Consider the following 15,582-nt stretch of genomic DNA (forward strand, 5'->3'; position numbering starts at 1 on the left):
ACACGAAATGAAGCTTCAATAGCAGCCTCATTTTGAGCAGCATGTTTTGTGAAAAACGATTGCTGGGCCTTCAACTCCGATTTCAGCTCCTCAACTTTCCTGGAACGAATTGTGCTCTTTGGGGGGTAGGTGTCTTTAAATTTCTGGTGGTTGGTGTTGTGGTGCCGCTCCAGATTCCCTCTTTCAGTCAGTGCTTGTGTTTGCTGGCACAACATACATACACACTTGTCTTTCAACAAGGTAAATAGAAATTCCTCTTCCCATTCTGGATGGAATTTGTATGTTTTCGGCTTCTTTCGTGGAGCCCCCGCCATGCTATCAGGATATCACGAGCGAGTGCCGTATACTGATGTTTACGACAACGTGTACTCTTATCTAATCTAATTGGTCACTTTGATGCAGCACAAGCTACGCTGAAAATGCGGTGCATGGCGGGGGAGCTACACACATGCACACTAGGCAGAAAGAATGGACTACTTTCAGTAGCCAAAGTATTGCTATATTACCATTATCCTAATTAGTATTATTTATTTTTATAATGCTCACATTACAACAGTATTTGTGTATTTATTTTTGATTTTTTTCCGGATTTACTGGGAAAGTCTCAAAGATCGACCGGTCAACCATGATCGACAGGTTGGTGACTATAGAAACCATAGAAACTACAGCACAGAAACAGGCCTTTTGGCCCTTCTTGGCTGTGCCGAACCATTTTCTGCCTAGTCCCACTGACCTGCACACGGACCATATCCCTCCATACACCTCCCATCCATGTATCTGTCCAATTCATTCTTAAATGTTAAAAAAGAACCCACATTTACCACCTCATCTGGCAGCTCATTCCATACTCCCACCACTCTCTGTGTGAAGAAGCCCCCACTAATGTTCCCTTTAAACTTTCCCCCCCTCACCCTTAACCCATGTCCTCTGGTCTTTTTCTCCCCTTGCCTCAGTGGAAAAAGCCTGCTTGCATTCACTCTAACTATACCCATCATAATTTTATATACCTCTATCAAATCTCCCCTCATTCTTCTAAGCTCCAGGGAATAAAGTCCTAACCTATTCAACCTTTCTCTGTAACTGAGTTTCTCAAATCCCGGCAACATCCTTGTAAACCTTCTCTGCACTCTTTCAACCTTACTTATATCCTTCCTGTAATTTGGTGACCAAAACTGAACACAATACTCCAGATTCGGCCTCACCAATGCCTTATACAACCTCATCATAACATTCCAGCTCTTATACTCAATACTTTGATTAATAAAGGCCAATGTACCTAAAGCTCTCTTTACAACCCTATCTACTTGTGACGCCACTTTTAGGGAATTTTGTATCTGTATTCTCAGATCCCTCTGTTCTACTGCACTCCTCAGTGCCTTACCATTAACCCTGTATGTTCTACCTTGGTTTGTCCTTCCAATGTGCAATACCTCACACTTGTCTGTATTAAACTCCATCTGCCATTTTTCAGCCCATTTTTCCAGCTGGTCCAAGTCCCTCTGCAGGCTCTGAAAACCTTCCTCACTGTCTACTACACCTCCAATCTTGGTATCATCAGCAAATTTGCTGATCCAATTTACCACATTAGCAAATTTGCTGATCCAATTTACCATATTAGCACAATCCCACTGGAAGGGATTAGAGGAGGGGACTCAGGACACAACCCTGAGGGGGGCACCTGTGTTGAGGGTCAGAGAGGCAGGGGTGAGGGAGCCCATCTGTATCATCTGTCAGCTATCCAGTACGAAGTCTAGGATCCAGCTGGTCCAATTTACCACATTATCAGCCAGATCATTGGTATACATGACAAACAATGGACCCAGTTCCACCTGACGCCCAATCACATAAAAAACATAAAAATTTCCAATAAATATTAGCTTAAATTCACTAAAAGAATTACATTATTAAACAAGGTATGAAGATTCAATCTACAGTATGCTGATTGTTTCTGTCAGTTGTAGATTTGTAGGTCAGCCTCTCAAAATAAGCAAAATGCCAAGTTATCTAATTCGGCTGCATTTTTCTTGCAGGAAGCCCTACTTACAAAGCTAACTTCAGTCCCAAATTTCAGTCAAGTACAATCTTATAAAGGTTAGCGCTGTCACACAATGAACTGGAGAAAGCCAACTGTCATAGACTAATGTTGCACAGTGAGCCTCTCACACAGATTTTATCTTAGAAACTATTTCAAAATGAGAAGATTACTGCTGCAGGAAAACACAAAATAGGCTTCAGGCAAACAAAACCCAGCATTTATTTTTAGTGCAGTTACTCTAATGAAACCACAATGAAATATTGGAACAGGAGATCATTCAGGCTCTCGCTTTCCTAGTCCCCAGTGAACAACAAAACAGACTTTCATTATGTTCTCACAAACATAGCCATTCACAGCGCAGGAAGTACTTTTCAGGTACAGTCACAGTGATCAGGGCCATAGAGTCATCAGATCATACGACATGGAAACAGGCCTTTCAGCTCACCGAGTCTGTCACAGAGTCACTCAGCATGGAAACAAACCCTGTGGTCCAATTAGCCCATCCTAAGTGTGTTGCCCAGAAAACAAATCCCACATTTACCCCTTTGTCCTCAATCGGCAATGGTAAAGTAGCGGTTATGCTGTAATGCTGTTCCAGCACCAGTGACCCGGGTTAATTTCCCACTGCTCTCTGTAAGGAGTTTGGTGCTCCCGTGTTCTCCCACAGTCCAAAGATGCATGGGTTAGTAGGTCAATTGGTTGCATGGATGTGACTGGGCAGTGTGGGCTCATTGGGCCAGAAGGGCCTTTTAGTGCGCTGTATCTCTAAATAAAAAAACATATCTGTGTATTTATCTGGATGCCATCCAATTTCTGAAAGGGCACTGAAGCCATGAACACTACCTTGCAATTTTTTATTTTTATTTTTGCACTATTATGTATTGCAGCTGTTACGTGCCAACATTTTTTTTGCTGCGAGCCCCTTCCGTTGTTTATTTATATACACACCTTCTTTCTCTCTCTCTCTCTCTCTCCTTTTTCTCCCTCTATCCCTCTGACTATACCCCTTGCCCATCCTCTGGGGTTTTTAACCCCCCTCCCCCTTTTCCTTCTGCCTAGGCCTCCTGTCCCATGATCCTCTCATATCCCTTTTGCCAATCACCTGTCCAGCTCTTGGCTCCATCCCTCGCCCTCCTGTCTCCTCCCATCATTTTGGATCTCCACCTCCCCCTCCCACTTTCAAATCTCTTACTAGCTCTTCGTTAGTCCTGACAAAGGGTCTCGGCCTGAAACGTTGACTGTACCTCTTCCTAGAGATGCTACCTGGCCTGCTGCGTTCACCAGCAACTTTGATGTGTGTTGCTTGAATTTCCAGCATCTGCAGAATTCCTCGTGTTCATGAGTCTAACCCTTCTCCATGTCCAAAGGATTGTGATAATTAGCAGCACACAGTGCATATTGGATATGTGACTGTCACTTTACATGATCCATACTTGGATTTCTGGAGTATTCCCGTGGTGACCACCTTTCATTAACCCATACATGGATTTGGGTGTGTTAGGTGCTGACCACTTGTGTTAAGGAATATTCCGTGACAGTCACCTTGTGATATCCTTAGGTGGATTTTGAAAGGCTACTCAATGTCTGGAGTCTGCTGTGACTGCTATCTTGTTTTCCCAGCGTGGATCTTCTGGAATTTTCCCTGATTGCCGACTTGTGCCACCTTAGTGTGGATTCACAAGTTTCTTTCCCTCACCTGTCTCCGTGGATTTCTGGAATCATCTGGGTTGCCATTTCTGGGACTGTGTTTGAGTAAGATTTAAGAAGAACTGTTCCCAAACCTGACACCGTTTGTGAGCTACAAATGCATAGCACTGTTAAGTTTTGTTTAGGGGAGTAATTTGTTTAATTGACTATATTTTGGGTAGATACTGAAAATATAGTTGTTTAACATTAAAAACTGTGTCTGTGCTCTATTGCTGCTGGCACATAACACAGTGTACTGCTGCTGCAAAGACAACAAATTTCACGACATATGCCGATGATTCTGATTTAAATGTTGCTAATGTGCCCAGCTCGACCTCTATTTCATTCCAAATATGCACCACCCTTTGCATGAAGTTGCCCCTAATAACCCTCTTAAACTTCTCATCTCTGATCTTAAACCTATGCCTCCTGTTTTCAGCTTTCCGAGCCTGGGAAAAAGACAGTGTACTTTCACTCTGCCTATGTCTCACATGATCTTATATATCACTATCAGAACACCTGACATTCTAAACACTGTTCATCTTCAAAGTTATGTCTTCAGCCCCTTACTCAATTCCCTGTACACTAACAACTGCGTGGACAGATTCTGTTCCATCTCCACCTATAAACTGTACCACCAAGCTCAAGGAGAGCTTCAATCCTGCAGTTCAGACTCTTGAATGGATGTGTTGCACAATAAAATGCACTGTTAGCTTCACAATCTACACTCAGTACCCAATACATTAGGCATCTTCTGTTGAAATTGGGCTCATATGGTGACACATACTCAGAATTGAGAATACTTTGCTTCCAATTTGTTTTTGTTGGTTCTGAGACGGTTAATGAAGCCAATCAGGGAACCACAAGCTCTTCCATAGATGGGAGCAAGAGGATGTACAGTTAGTGGAGTGGTCCCGATACTTGCATGCTCCTCCTCCACTTTATGTACTTACTGGTCAGAGATTCCAAGGAAGTGCTGGCTATGAAAGACCAGGTTTCAGAAGCAAATAGGAGGGGAGAGATCACTACTGCTTGGTAGCATCAACTTTTGGTCTCAAGCTTCTCGAATTTAGTTCCTCGACAGAAATCCATCTGCCTTTCATTGGAGTAATAACGTCTTTGAGATACCACAGGGAAAGAGGCCCTTCAACCCAACTAGGCCACGCTGTCTAAGATTTTGATCTAAGCTAGTCCCACATGCCTGTGTTTGGCCCTTACTCATGTAAAACTCAGCAATTCATGTGCCTGTTCAAGTACTTTTTAAATGCTGTTACCGTACCTGCCTCAGCCACTTCCTCTGGCAGCCTTCTGGGTGAAAAGGTTACCCCTCAGGTTCTCATTAAATGTCTCTCCTTAAAGCTATGCCTTTTAAATGTTGATGCCTAATTCTATGTACATTGACCCTATCTATGTTCCTCATTACTTTATCCACCTCTGTGAAGTCACCCCTCATTCTCCAGTGTTCCAATGACCAATGGCCAACCTGCTCAACCTCTCTGTCCCAGCAACATCCTCGTAAGTCTCCAGTGCCTCTTTCTATATTACGGTAGGGTACCAAAATTGAACACAATATCGCCTTTGCTCCATGCTGATACACATGCCATAATTGTCCGACAATTGTTCCACAATCTCAGTGAGGACCAGTTATAAACAAGGCTCCAGCAATATCCCAAATTTCCACTTCTAGAAGTACATAACAAGAATGGTAATCTGGTGCTAACTGTGAAAGGATACTGATGATGGGATAGGAACACCAAGCATTCACATATACAGAAGACACAAAGACATTCTGAAATGCAAAGTTTAAATCACAGGGGGGTTCATGAATTAAGTAAAGAGATAAAACTGTGGTGAACAATTTGGAATGTACATTAATATGAAGTAATCCAGTCTGGACCCAAGAAAAAATAGATGGAAGTAATGGACTATATGTCCAAAATGGTGAACAGACAAAAGCAATGGAGATCCAAAAAAATTTGGGGACCACTGTGCTCTGATTATTAACAAGCACAGAAAATAATCTAATGGCCAACAAAAGACCAGACATTTTATCTCGGACAACAGAATGTTTTAGCTGAATAAGAAAAAGCTCTGGAGGTTGGATTTCTGGGGAATTTATTAGGTTAAATCAAGTGAGGCAATTAATTTATGCTTTTAAGATGGTAAAGGTAAGTTTTAAGGTAGTAAGGTTGTCAGTCAGTTTCTGTCTATGTATTATTTCTGTTTGCTTATTTCTGTATAGATTTTCATGAGTTCTACTGTATTTCTTTATTTTCCTATGAATTTTCCGAGAATTGGACATCAAGGTAGTGTATAATAACATAAATGTACTTTTATAATAAATTTACTTTGACAGGGAACTGTTAAAATGGGGAGAGAAGAAATATTACATGTGTTTATGATTAGGGAGGAAATAAGAGTTTAAAAATCAGTACCAAGCCTTTTATAAGTCGTTAGAATATATTTCAATATGCAAAAGGTGATAGGAGTTTGGAACACTCCACCACAAATGGTTATTGACCCCAGGTCAATCATTAATTTAAAAGATCCATAGTGTTAACCAAATGTATTAAGGGTAGAGGTGTGGGGGGGGGGGGGGTAAGTTAGGTCACATGATCTCACTAAAAGATGAAATAAAAACAATCCTCTAAGTAGTTTTCTCTAGTTAAATTGTTATGACAGTGGCAATTCTTTTGTGGCACCAACTAAAAATCTCCTCTACTTTTGACAGTCCTCAGAAGGAGCTCCACAGATTTGTTGATGAGGCCTCAGGGGTATTTGGCGTGATTGAAGATAGTGGTTCCACTTCAATCTTTCCTCCATAAATTTCCAAAAAACAGTCTTGTCCCCATCCTTTCCAAAACCACAGTGATTAATCATTCAGTCAGTTTATCAAGGTCTCTAGGCATTTGCTGTTTGTGAGTTGGCTGTGGTAATTGCCCAGCTAACCATAGTGACTGCAATTTGAAAGTAACTCATTGGCTATGAAATTCTTTGGAATATCTTGAAAGTGAGGCTACATACATGCAACAATACACAAATCACTTTTAAAATATAAATATTAAAAATTAAGTTTCAACTTTCCTTAATAAGCATGGCACATTGCAACATTAACAGAAATGCAAAATTCAAATGTGATCCTGGTTAAATAGTCTGCATACTTACCTCTTCAGTGAGCTCCCCAAACACGGTAAGGACATCGTATAACAGACTGGCAGTGTAGAACGATTTGATCATGTTTCTGTGGAAAACAAAGTACTATTTCAAATCATGCCAGTCAAAGGCAGGATTAAACATCGATTGACACCATGTAATGGGTATAACCCATCTATGTACAAACCCTCATTGCTATTACGCTACTAATAATATCAAAGTTAAATCCTCTTTTGCACGTTGGTTGTTAGTCTGTGTGTTGTTTTTCATTGCTTCTGTATTTCTTTGTTCTACTCTGAATGCCTGAAGGAAAATGAACCTCAGGGCAGTATATGGTGGCATACTTTGAACCATATCCAATTTTAGGGCGAGGCCGCTACAGTAAAGTTTTTTCAATATGCTCTTACAGAGTTTACAGAGAATTATGTGAAAAAACTAAAAATATCTAGAGAGCAGCACGTTCTGTGTCTTAGTAATGAGAGTGGTCAGAGGAGAAAAGCCAGATTAGCTCAAGCTGACAAGAAAGCGACAGTAACTCAAGATAACCACGTGTTACAACAGTACTGTGCAAAAGAGTATCTCTGAATGCACAACACGTTGAATCTTAAAGTGGATGGGCTACAGTGACAAAAGAGGACATACATACACTCATTGGCCATTGAGTGTTAGGTACACATAAAGACTTAAAGGATGCAGGTTACTTCCCTGTTAATATACTGTCAAACCAGGAGAACAAGATTTGACTATAGGACAGCAAATCTAACTCAAGCATTCAAGCTGGTCAGTGTCCAGTCCATCAAATGTTAAAATTCTCAATATTTTGGCTCCCTTTTAGTTGTTCCCTTTATTTAACTTCTCTATGATTAGTGAAGTCCTATAGTCTGAACAGTACCAAGGTACAGCGAAAAACTTCTCTTAGATACTGGTCATACTGTTCATCTGAATCAAATTATTACACATTGCACTGAAACAGAACAAGGTAAAACAATAACAATGGAGAATAAAGTGTAAAAAGGTGAAAAAGTACAGTGCAGGTAAACGATGAAGTGTAAGATAACGAGCCAGATTGTGAGGTCGTGAGGTCAAGAGCCCATCTTGTTGTACCACAGGTCCATTCAAGAGTCTGATAACAGTGGCTCCAGGTTAGCTTCTTCCACCAAGCCATCAGACTGATTAATTCCTGCTGATATAATTGCATTTTTGTTATATTGACTGTCCTGTTGTACGTACTATTATAAGTTACTACAAATTGCACATTGCACATTTAGACTGAGACGTAACATAAATATTTTTTACTCCTCACGTATACGAAGGTTGTAAGTAACAAGGTCAATTCAATTCAGTAAGAAGCTTTGTTGAGCCTGGTGGTACGTGCTTTCAGGCTTTTGTATCTTCTGCCTAATGGGAAAGTGGAGAATTCAGAATATTTGGGGTGGTTGGGGCTTTTGATTATGATGGCTGATTTACTGAGGCAGCAAGAGGTGTAGACAAGGTCCATGGAGGGGAGGCTGGTTCCTGTGATCTGATGAGTTGTGTCCAGAAGTCCCTGCACTTCCTTGCAGTCACATGCAGAGCAGTTGCTTTGATGCATCCAGAAAGAATGCATTCTTTGGACCATCGATAAAAATTTAATGAAGACAGCATCAGAGGTCAGGATTGAACCCAGGTCCATGGGGTTATGAGGCAGCAACCCAAACATGTCTACAGGAAGGCAGTGTACAAGTCTGAAACCCAAGACACACATTATAAAAACAGAAATCTTGCGACTACTCTACATTTTTAAAATAAATATATACAGATGGCCCGTTTTCCAAATGTTCGCTTTATGACACCTCGCTGTTATGAAAGACTTACATTAGTTACCTGCTTTCGCTAACAGGTGTTTTCACTGTTACGAAAAAAGGCAGCGCACGCCCAAACAGCCAAGCTCCTCCCCCGGAACTGCATTCTAGCCGCCATTGCTTAAACATGTGCTTTATCTCGATTTATTTTGTGCATCTGTTAGCAAGATGAGTTCTAAGGTATCGGAAAAGCCTAAAAGAGCTCGTAAGGGTGTTACACTTAGTGTAAAACTAGACATAATTAAGCGTTTCGATCATGGTGAACCAAGTAAGGACATTGTCCACGTGTTGAACTTGCCTGCATCCACCATTCGCACTATTTATACGCAGAGAGAAATGGCGTTTGGTTATTCGTATAAGCAAGTGTTTAACTGTGACGAAACTGCAATTTATTGGAAAAAATTGCCGAGCAAGACATTTATTTCGATAGAAGAAAAGAAGGCTAAGGGACACAAGGCATCAAAGGACAGGTTTACCCTAATGCCTATTATTAATGCCACTGGTGATGTTGTCCTTAAGCCTCTACTAGTGTACCATTCAGAAAATCCGAGGGCACTTAAAGGCGTTGATAAGAAAACACTTCCCGTTGTGTTCCGTTCACATCCAAGTGGTTGGGATACCCAAGTGCTGAGTACATAAGTGGATACGTTAATCCTCTTGTTGAAAAATACTGTAGAGAAAACAACCTCGATAATAGGTGTCTTGTGATTGTCAATAATTGTGCTGCTCATCCACCAGACGTTACCGAGTATGGCGGTAACATTCGTGTTGCGTTCCTACTGCCGAATACGACATTGTTGCTGCAGCCGTGCGGCCAAGTCCTAATAGCCACAATTAAGGCTTACTATACGCAAAATGTGATGCGTTTTATTGTAAGTACCATTGACAGAGAGGGCAACTCCGAAGCGTCTTTGCGAGAGATCTGGAAAGACTACAATATAAAACTGGCAATCGCCAACATTGGAGATGCTCTCGATAGGCTAACAGCCTCGATGAGAAATGCTGTTTGGAGGAAACTGTGTCCCGAAGCAGTGAACGATTTTAAAGGCTTCGAACCATCAACAATAAATACGGCAATAGTGAGTTTGGCTACTGTACATACATTATTTCTACTTTATATAGGCTGTGCATTTTTATGCGTTATTTGGTATGATTTAGCAGCTTCATAGCTTAAAGGTTACTGGAGTGAGTGTTTCTGCCAAGAGCGCTTGCACTGAGAGTGCTGCCGTGAGATTTTTGCTGCGCTAGGCAGTGCTGAAAAGTATTTCTACTTTATATAGGCTGTGTATTTATCGTATCATTCCTGCTTTTACTATATGTTACTGTTATTTTAGGTTTTATGTGTTATTTGGCATGATTTTGTAGGGTATTTTTTGAGTCTGGGAACGCTCAAAAAATCTTCCCATATTAATAAATGGTAATTCCTTATTCACTTTACGACATTCTGCCTTACGAACTGTTTCATAGGAACGCTCCACCTTTGGAGAGCAGGGGAAACCTGTACTGCTGAAAAATGACATTCTTCAATTTACATTGTTCAATTTCTAAATTTTCACCATGAAGTTGCTTACTCTTTTAGGGTACAGGTCCTTAATTTACAAAGATTATCCCTAAAACTGTGCTAATCTCACCCTGTAAGGCATTGCATGCTGGAGTTTCTCCCCTCACATCTGACCCCCTGCCACTCTAACTTTGAAGCTGTCACAGTGTTCTGTTAGTACTAAACTGTATGCAGTTAGTTGTAGTGATAGAGCAGTGTGTTTGGTGCCCACCTGACTTCTGTTAAATCTGCTGTGTTGACCAATTGAATGACCCTATCAACTTGGATAAAGTGCAAGTTAGTGCTTAGAATGTTACCCGAGAAGTGCGGTGGATAAAGAGCAGGATGTTATCATGGAAAAAGTTTTAAGCCTGAGGTTTTGAAGCTCAGAATCAATGGAATATGACCCTCAGTTTGATGACGATCCAGGAAAAAGTGAAATGGTTATGCTACGACTTGAAAGACATTAAGTGGGTGAAGGATCTTCTGAAAGTATTAACATAATTAAGGACAGAAATGGCCGCTTTCAATGTTTCTAAAAACTTGCAAATCTGTGTATTTTTCTTGTGGGTGGAGTCAACAAGTGCAGACTCTGAGGGGGCACAACATTTTCCAATGAAGCTGCAGGGAATGTTGTATCTATATTCTTTGCAAAGAAGGAAGATGAGGGCAATCTTACAGAAATATTTATAATTAAGAGAGGCACAGATAAGGAGACTTTTCCCGAGGCTAGGGGAGGCCAAGCCGAGGGGCATATGGTTAAGGTGAGAGTGCAAAACTTTAAAAGGGACCTGAGGGGCAAATTTTTCCACACAGAGAGTGGTGACTATATGGAACGAGTTGTCAGATGAAGTGGTTGAGGCAGGTACAGCAGTATCGTCTCAGAAGTACTTGGATAGGTACATGGAGGGCTGAGGTTGGAAAGATATCGGCTGATCGCAGGAAAGTAGCAATTTTGGTGTCCATCGTTAAGGATCCCCACCACCCAGGAATGCTCTCTTCTCATTGTTACCCTCGGAAAGGAGGTACAGAAGCCTGAAGGCACAATCTCAGCGATTCAGGAGCAGCTTCTTCTTCTATGCCATCCAATTTCTGAATGGACATTGAGCCCATGAACACTTTCTTTTTTTTGTATACTTACTTTAAATTAAATACTTAATATACATATATATAAGAATAAATATACATATATTCTTAATGTAATTCATTTTTTCTCTGTATTTATTTAACATATATTTCATTGTATTGTTGCCATAGAGTTTACAAATCTTATGACATATGCCAGTGATATTAAACCTGATTCTAATTCTGATCTGATTCTGACTTAGGAGAATGTGGGGTGATCTTATAATAGTGTTTAATATTATGAGAAGCAGAGATAAGGAAGATGGTAACAGTATTATCCGCAGGGAAGGGGTGTCCAAAACTAGGGGGCATAAGATTAGATTAACTTTATTTGAATACAGCCTCGCTTCTGGCGCCAACATAGCATGCCCACAACTCACAAACCCAAACCCAAACCCTAACCCTAACTGTTCATCTTTGTGGAATTTGGGAGGAAAATGGAGCACTCGGAAGAAACTCAAGGGAGAAGGTATGAACTCCTTATAGACAATGGCAGGAATTGAACTACAATCTTTCAGCAGGTGCTGTAAAGCATGGCACTATCCATTAGGCTACCATAGCTTTGGGTGAGAAGAGAATAATTTAAGAGGCACTTCTCATGTAGAGTGTGGTGAGTGTATGCAGTGAGCCCCATAGAGAGTGGTTGAGGCAGGTACAATAGTACTATTTATGAAGTACTTGGAAAGACAACTGGACGGGCAGGGCCTAGAGGGATATGGGCTGAACACAGAAAATTGGGATTAGTTGGGTGGGAACTATGGTTGGCATGGATTCATTAGGCCAAAGGCCTGTTTCTATGCATCACTGCTCTGTGTCTCTCAGATGGAGTGAATGATGAGAAAAGATAACTACTCTTCTCAATAAGTATGTGAAAGGGGGCTCTTTTGGAAGAGGATGCTCTGACATACATTCCTCACAAGGACTGAAATAGTTACAGTAAGCTTCAGGATAGCCAGAGATAACCTGTGGAGGCAAAGCTCAGAGTGACTGGAATCAATGCAAACAAATTGTTGGAAGAATTCAGAGATATTGATGTGCATGCTGCCATTTCTCAAACTTACGGCAATTTCTCCCTCTCTTCTCTTTTATAATTCCCCATTCTGATTTCTCCCTTACCCCATCTCTTCTCCTCACCCTCTCATCCTCGCATCACCTCCTTCAGGTACCCTTCTCCTTCCCTTTCTCCCATGGCCAACTCTCCTGTCCCATCAGATTCTTTCTTCTTCAGCCCTTTACTTCTTCCACCTATTGCCTCCCAGCTTCTCACTTCATTCCCCCTCTCCCCACCCTCACCCGCTCTCATCTATCACCTGTCAGTTTGTCCTCCTTCCCCTCGCCCCATTTTCTTATTCACAAAGTTCAAAGTAAAATTTGTTATCAGAGTACATACACGTCACCATTCCGGCCACTTGCCTTCCGGTCCCGATGAAAGGCCTGAAATGTAAACTGTTTAATCGTATCTATAGATGCTGCCTGACCTGCTGAGTTTCTCCAGCATATTGTGTGCATTATTCTGAATTTCCAGCATCTGCAGAATCTCTTGTGTTAATAACTGGAAGCTTAAGCCTATGCTATTCAACTACACAAGAGAATCAGAGTTCTAAATGATATTCTGAAGCTAATCTTCGAGCACTGTTCTTCTAAGATTATATTATTCATTGAATATATCCTATAACAAAGAACTTGGCAAAACAAAGGCTTGCTTGCTGCTGACAATGCTTCTGGACATTGCCTAACAGCACTGTTAATTGAAAAGAGTTGTCCAGATTTTTACCAACACCTTATTTTAACTTCCTTCACAAGACATATAAACGGAATTAAGACCATTAAGTCTACTCTGCCATTTGACCATGGCTCATTTATTTTTCCTCTCAACCTCATTCTCCTGTCTTCTTGTGGTAACCTTTGACGTCCTTACTAATCAAGAACCTATCAACCTCTGCTTTAAATATACCCAATGACTTGGCCTCCACAGTTGTCTGTGGCAATGAATTCCAGATTCACAACCTGCTAACCAAAGAAATTCCTCCTCATATCTGTTCTAAAAGAATGTCTTTGTATTCTGAGGCTGTGTGCTTTGGTCCTCGGCTCCCCCACTACTGGAAACATCTCTTTCAGTATTCAGTAGGTTTCAGTGAGATCCCCCCCTCATTCTTCTAAACTCCAGCGAGTACAGGTCCAGAGCCATCAAACACTCCTCATACATTAATTCCCGGAATCATTCTCGTGAACCTCCCGTGGATGATAAGTCATCCAGGAGCAATCAAAGGAGGAAACCCCTTCTATTATAAATGATATCAAACTCAATTTCACTGACATCACTGTGATTGTCGCTATCGATCACCCTAACCTATCCACCATCACCTTGACTTGCGAAACCAGGTAAGTATACGGTACGGCATTTTAGAAAATCAAATCCAGATAGGACTTTTACAGTGAACAGTAGGGCCTGGGGGAGTGTTATAGTACACTGTTTAACTGAAAGTGGAGTCACAGGTAGTCAAGGTAGTGAAGAAGGCTTTTGGCACACTGGTCTTCATCAAACAGGACATTGAGTATAAAAGTTGGGAGGTCTTATTACAGCTGTACAGGAAGCTGGTGCGGCCGCACTTGGAGAATTGTGTTCGGTTTTGGTGACTCTGCTATAGGAAAGCTGCTATTAAACTTGAAAGAGTGCAGAAAAGATTTACAAGGAGGCTAATTCAGCTCCTCAAGCTTGCTTAACCAGTCAGCAACTCATTATTGATCTTACGGCAACCTTGGAGTGTTGTGTTCAGTTCTGGTCACCTCATTATAGGAAAGAGGTGCAAGCTTTAGAGGATGCAGAAGCGATTTACTAGGATGCTACCTGGGCTAGAGAACATAGCTTATAAAAGAAAGTTGAGTGATCGAGAGCGTTTTTCTTTGGAGTGAAAGAGGATGAAAGGTGATTTGATAATAGTGCATAATAAGATAAAAAGCATAGATTGATAGCCAGAACCTTTTCCCAGGGTGAAAGCGGCCAAAATGAGAGGCATAATGTTAAGGTGATGGGGGAGATCAGAGGTTGGTTTTGTACGCAGAGTGGCAGGTCCATGTAATGACTTGGGGTGGTCGCAGAGGCAGATACATGAGGCAATGGATGATAGAAAACTGGAGGGCTACGTGGAAAGGAAGGGTTAGACTGATCTTAAAGTAGGTTGAAAGGTCAAGACAACATGGAGGGCTAAAAGGCCTATACCGTTGTATGCTCTATGTTCAACTTCACATTGCTGCGCCCCTTAGCCTGCCTGAGAGAATATTCTACTCCAATTAGTCTTTCAGGAAGAGAGCTCTGGAGACCCTCAGTCCTCAGGAGAAATATTTCCACCATCTCGCCTCCTAAATAGCCAAATGCTTATTTTGAGACAATGCCCTCTCTCCCATAAGACAATGGACCTGTAAAGATATTCCACTTGGAGAGTATGAAGTTGTATTATTTTGTTTTTTTATTGCATTCATTAAAGATTCAATTCTTTATAAAATTATTTCAGATTCAATGTATTTTTACATTTACACTTTAGAGTTCAGTATGAACTAGATGAACCAAAGGGCTGTTTCAGAGCTGTAATACTCCATGTAGGACTAGGTGCTGATGGAAATACCACAGGAAAATTTGGACTAGGGGAAAGAAATGAAAGAGGTGAGAAATGGGTAGAATGGTGCAAGATGAATAATCAGGTTATTATGAATACCTACTTTAAAAACCATCCAAGACGCTCGTGGACCTGGAAAATTCCAGGTGACATCAGATGGCTGGTACGACTTGGACATCAAAAGAAGAGTAAGGATGGCAAAAGACACCTTTATGAGAATGAAGAGTATACTGACCAATACTAAACTAGGCATGACAACTCGCCTCAGAATACTGAAATGTTATGTTTATCCAGTTATGTTATATGGCTCAGTATGTGGGGCAATATCTAGTAACACGAGGAAACGAATTGAAGCAGCAGAGATGTGTTTTTTGAGGAGGATGCAAAGAATATCATGGATGAAACGAATATCTAATGAGGATGTCATGAACAGAGCAAACACAAAAAGAGAAATAATTTATGAGATCATGAAAAGGCAACGTGACTTCATTGGACATGTGATTAGGAAAGAAGAGTTAGAATGCACGGTAATTATGGGAAGGATTGAAGGGAAGAAAGCAAGAGGAAGACAAAGACAAATGATGATGG

At 41.1% G+C, this 15,582-nt stretch overlaps 1 protein-coding gene across 1 annotated transcript in view; it reads right to left on the reverse strand.

The window, feature by feature from the left end:
• The window catches only part of vta1 (vesicle (multivesicular body) trafficking 1), a 334,690-nt gene that overhangs the window by 147,692 nt on the left and 171,416 nt on the right, over positions 1-15,582 (reverse strand). Inside the window, exon 4 of the mRNA XM_072264791.1 lies at positions 6,887-6,962. Within this exon, the coding sequence (XP_072120892.1) occupies positions 6,887-6,962 (76 nt within the window). The remainder of the gene's footprint in view (positions 1-6,886; positions 6,963-15,582) is intronic.

The sequence above is a fragment of the Mobula birostris genome, chromosome 8 (genome assembly GCF_030028105.1).
Source record: "Mobula birostris isolate sMobBir1 chromosome 8, sMobBir1.hap1, whole genome shotgun sequence".
Lineage (NCBI taxonomy): Eukaryota > Metazoa > Chordata > Chondrichthyes > Myliobatiformes > Myliobatidae > Mobula > Mobula birostris.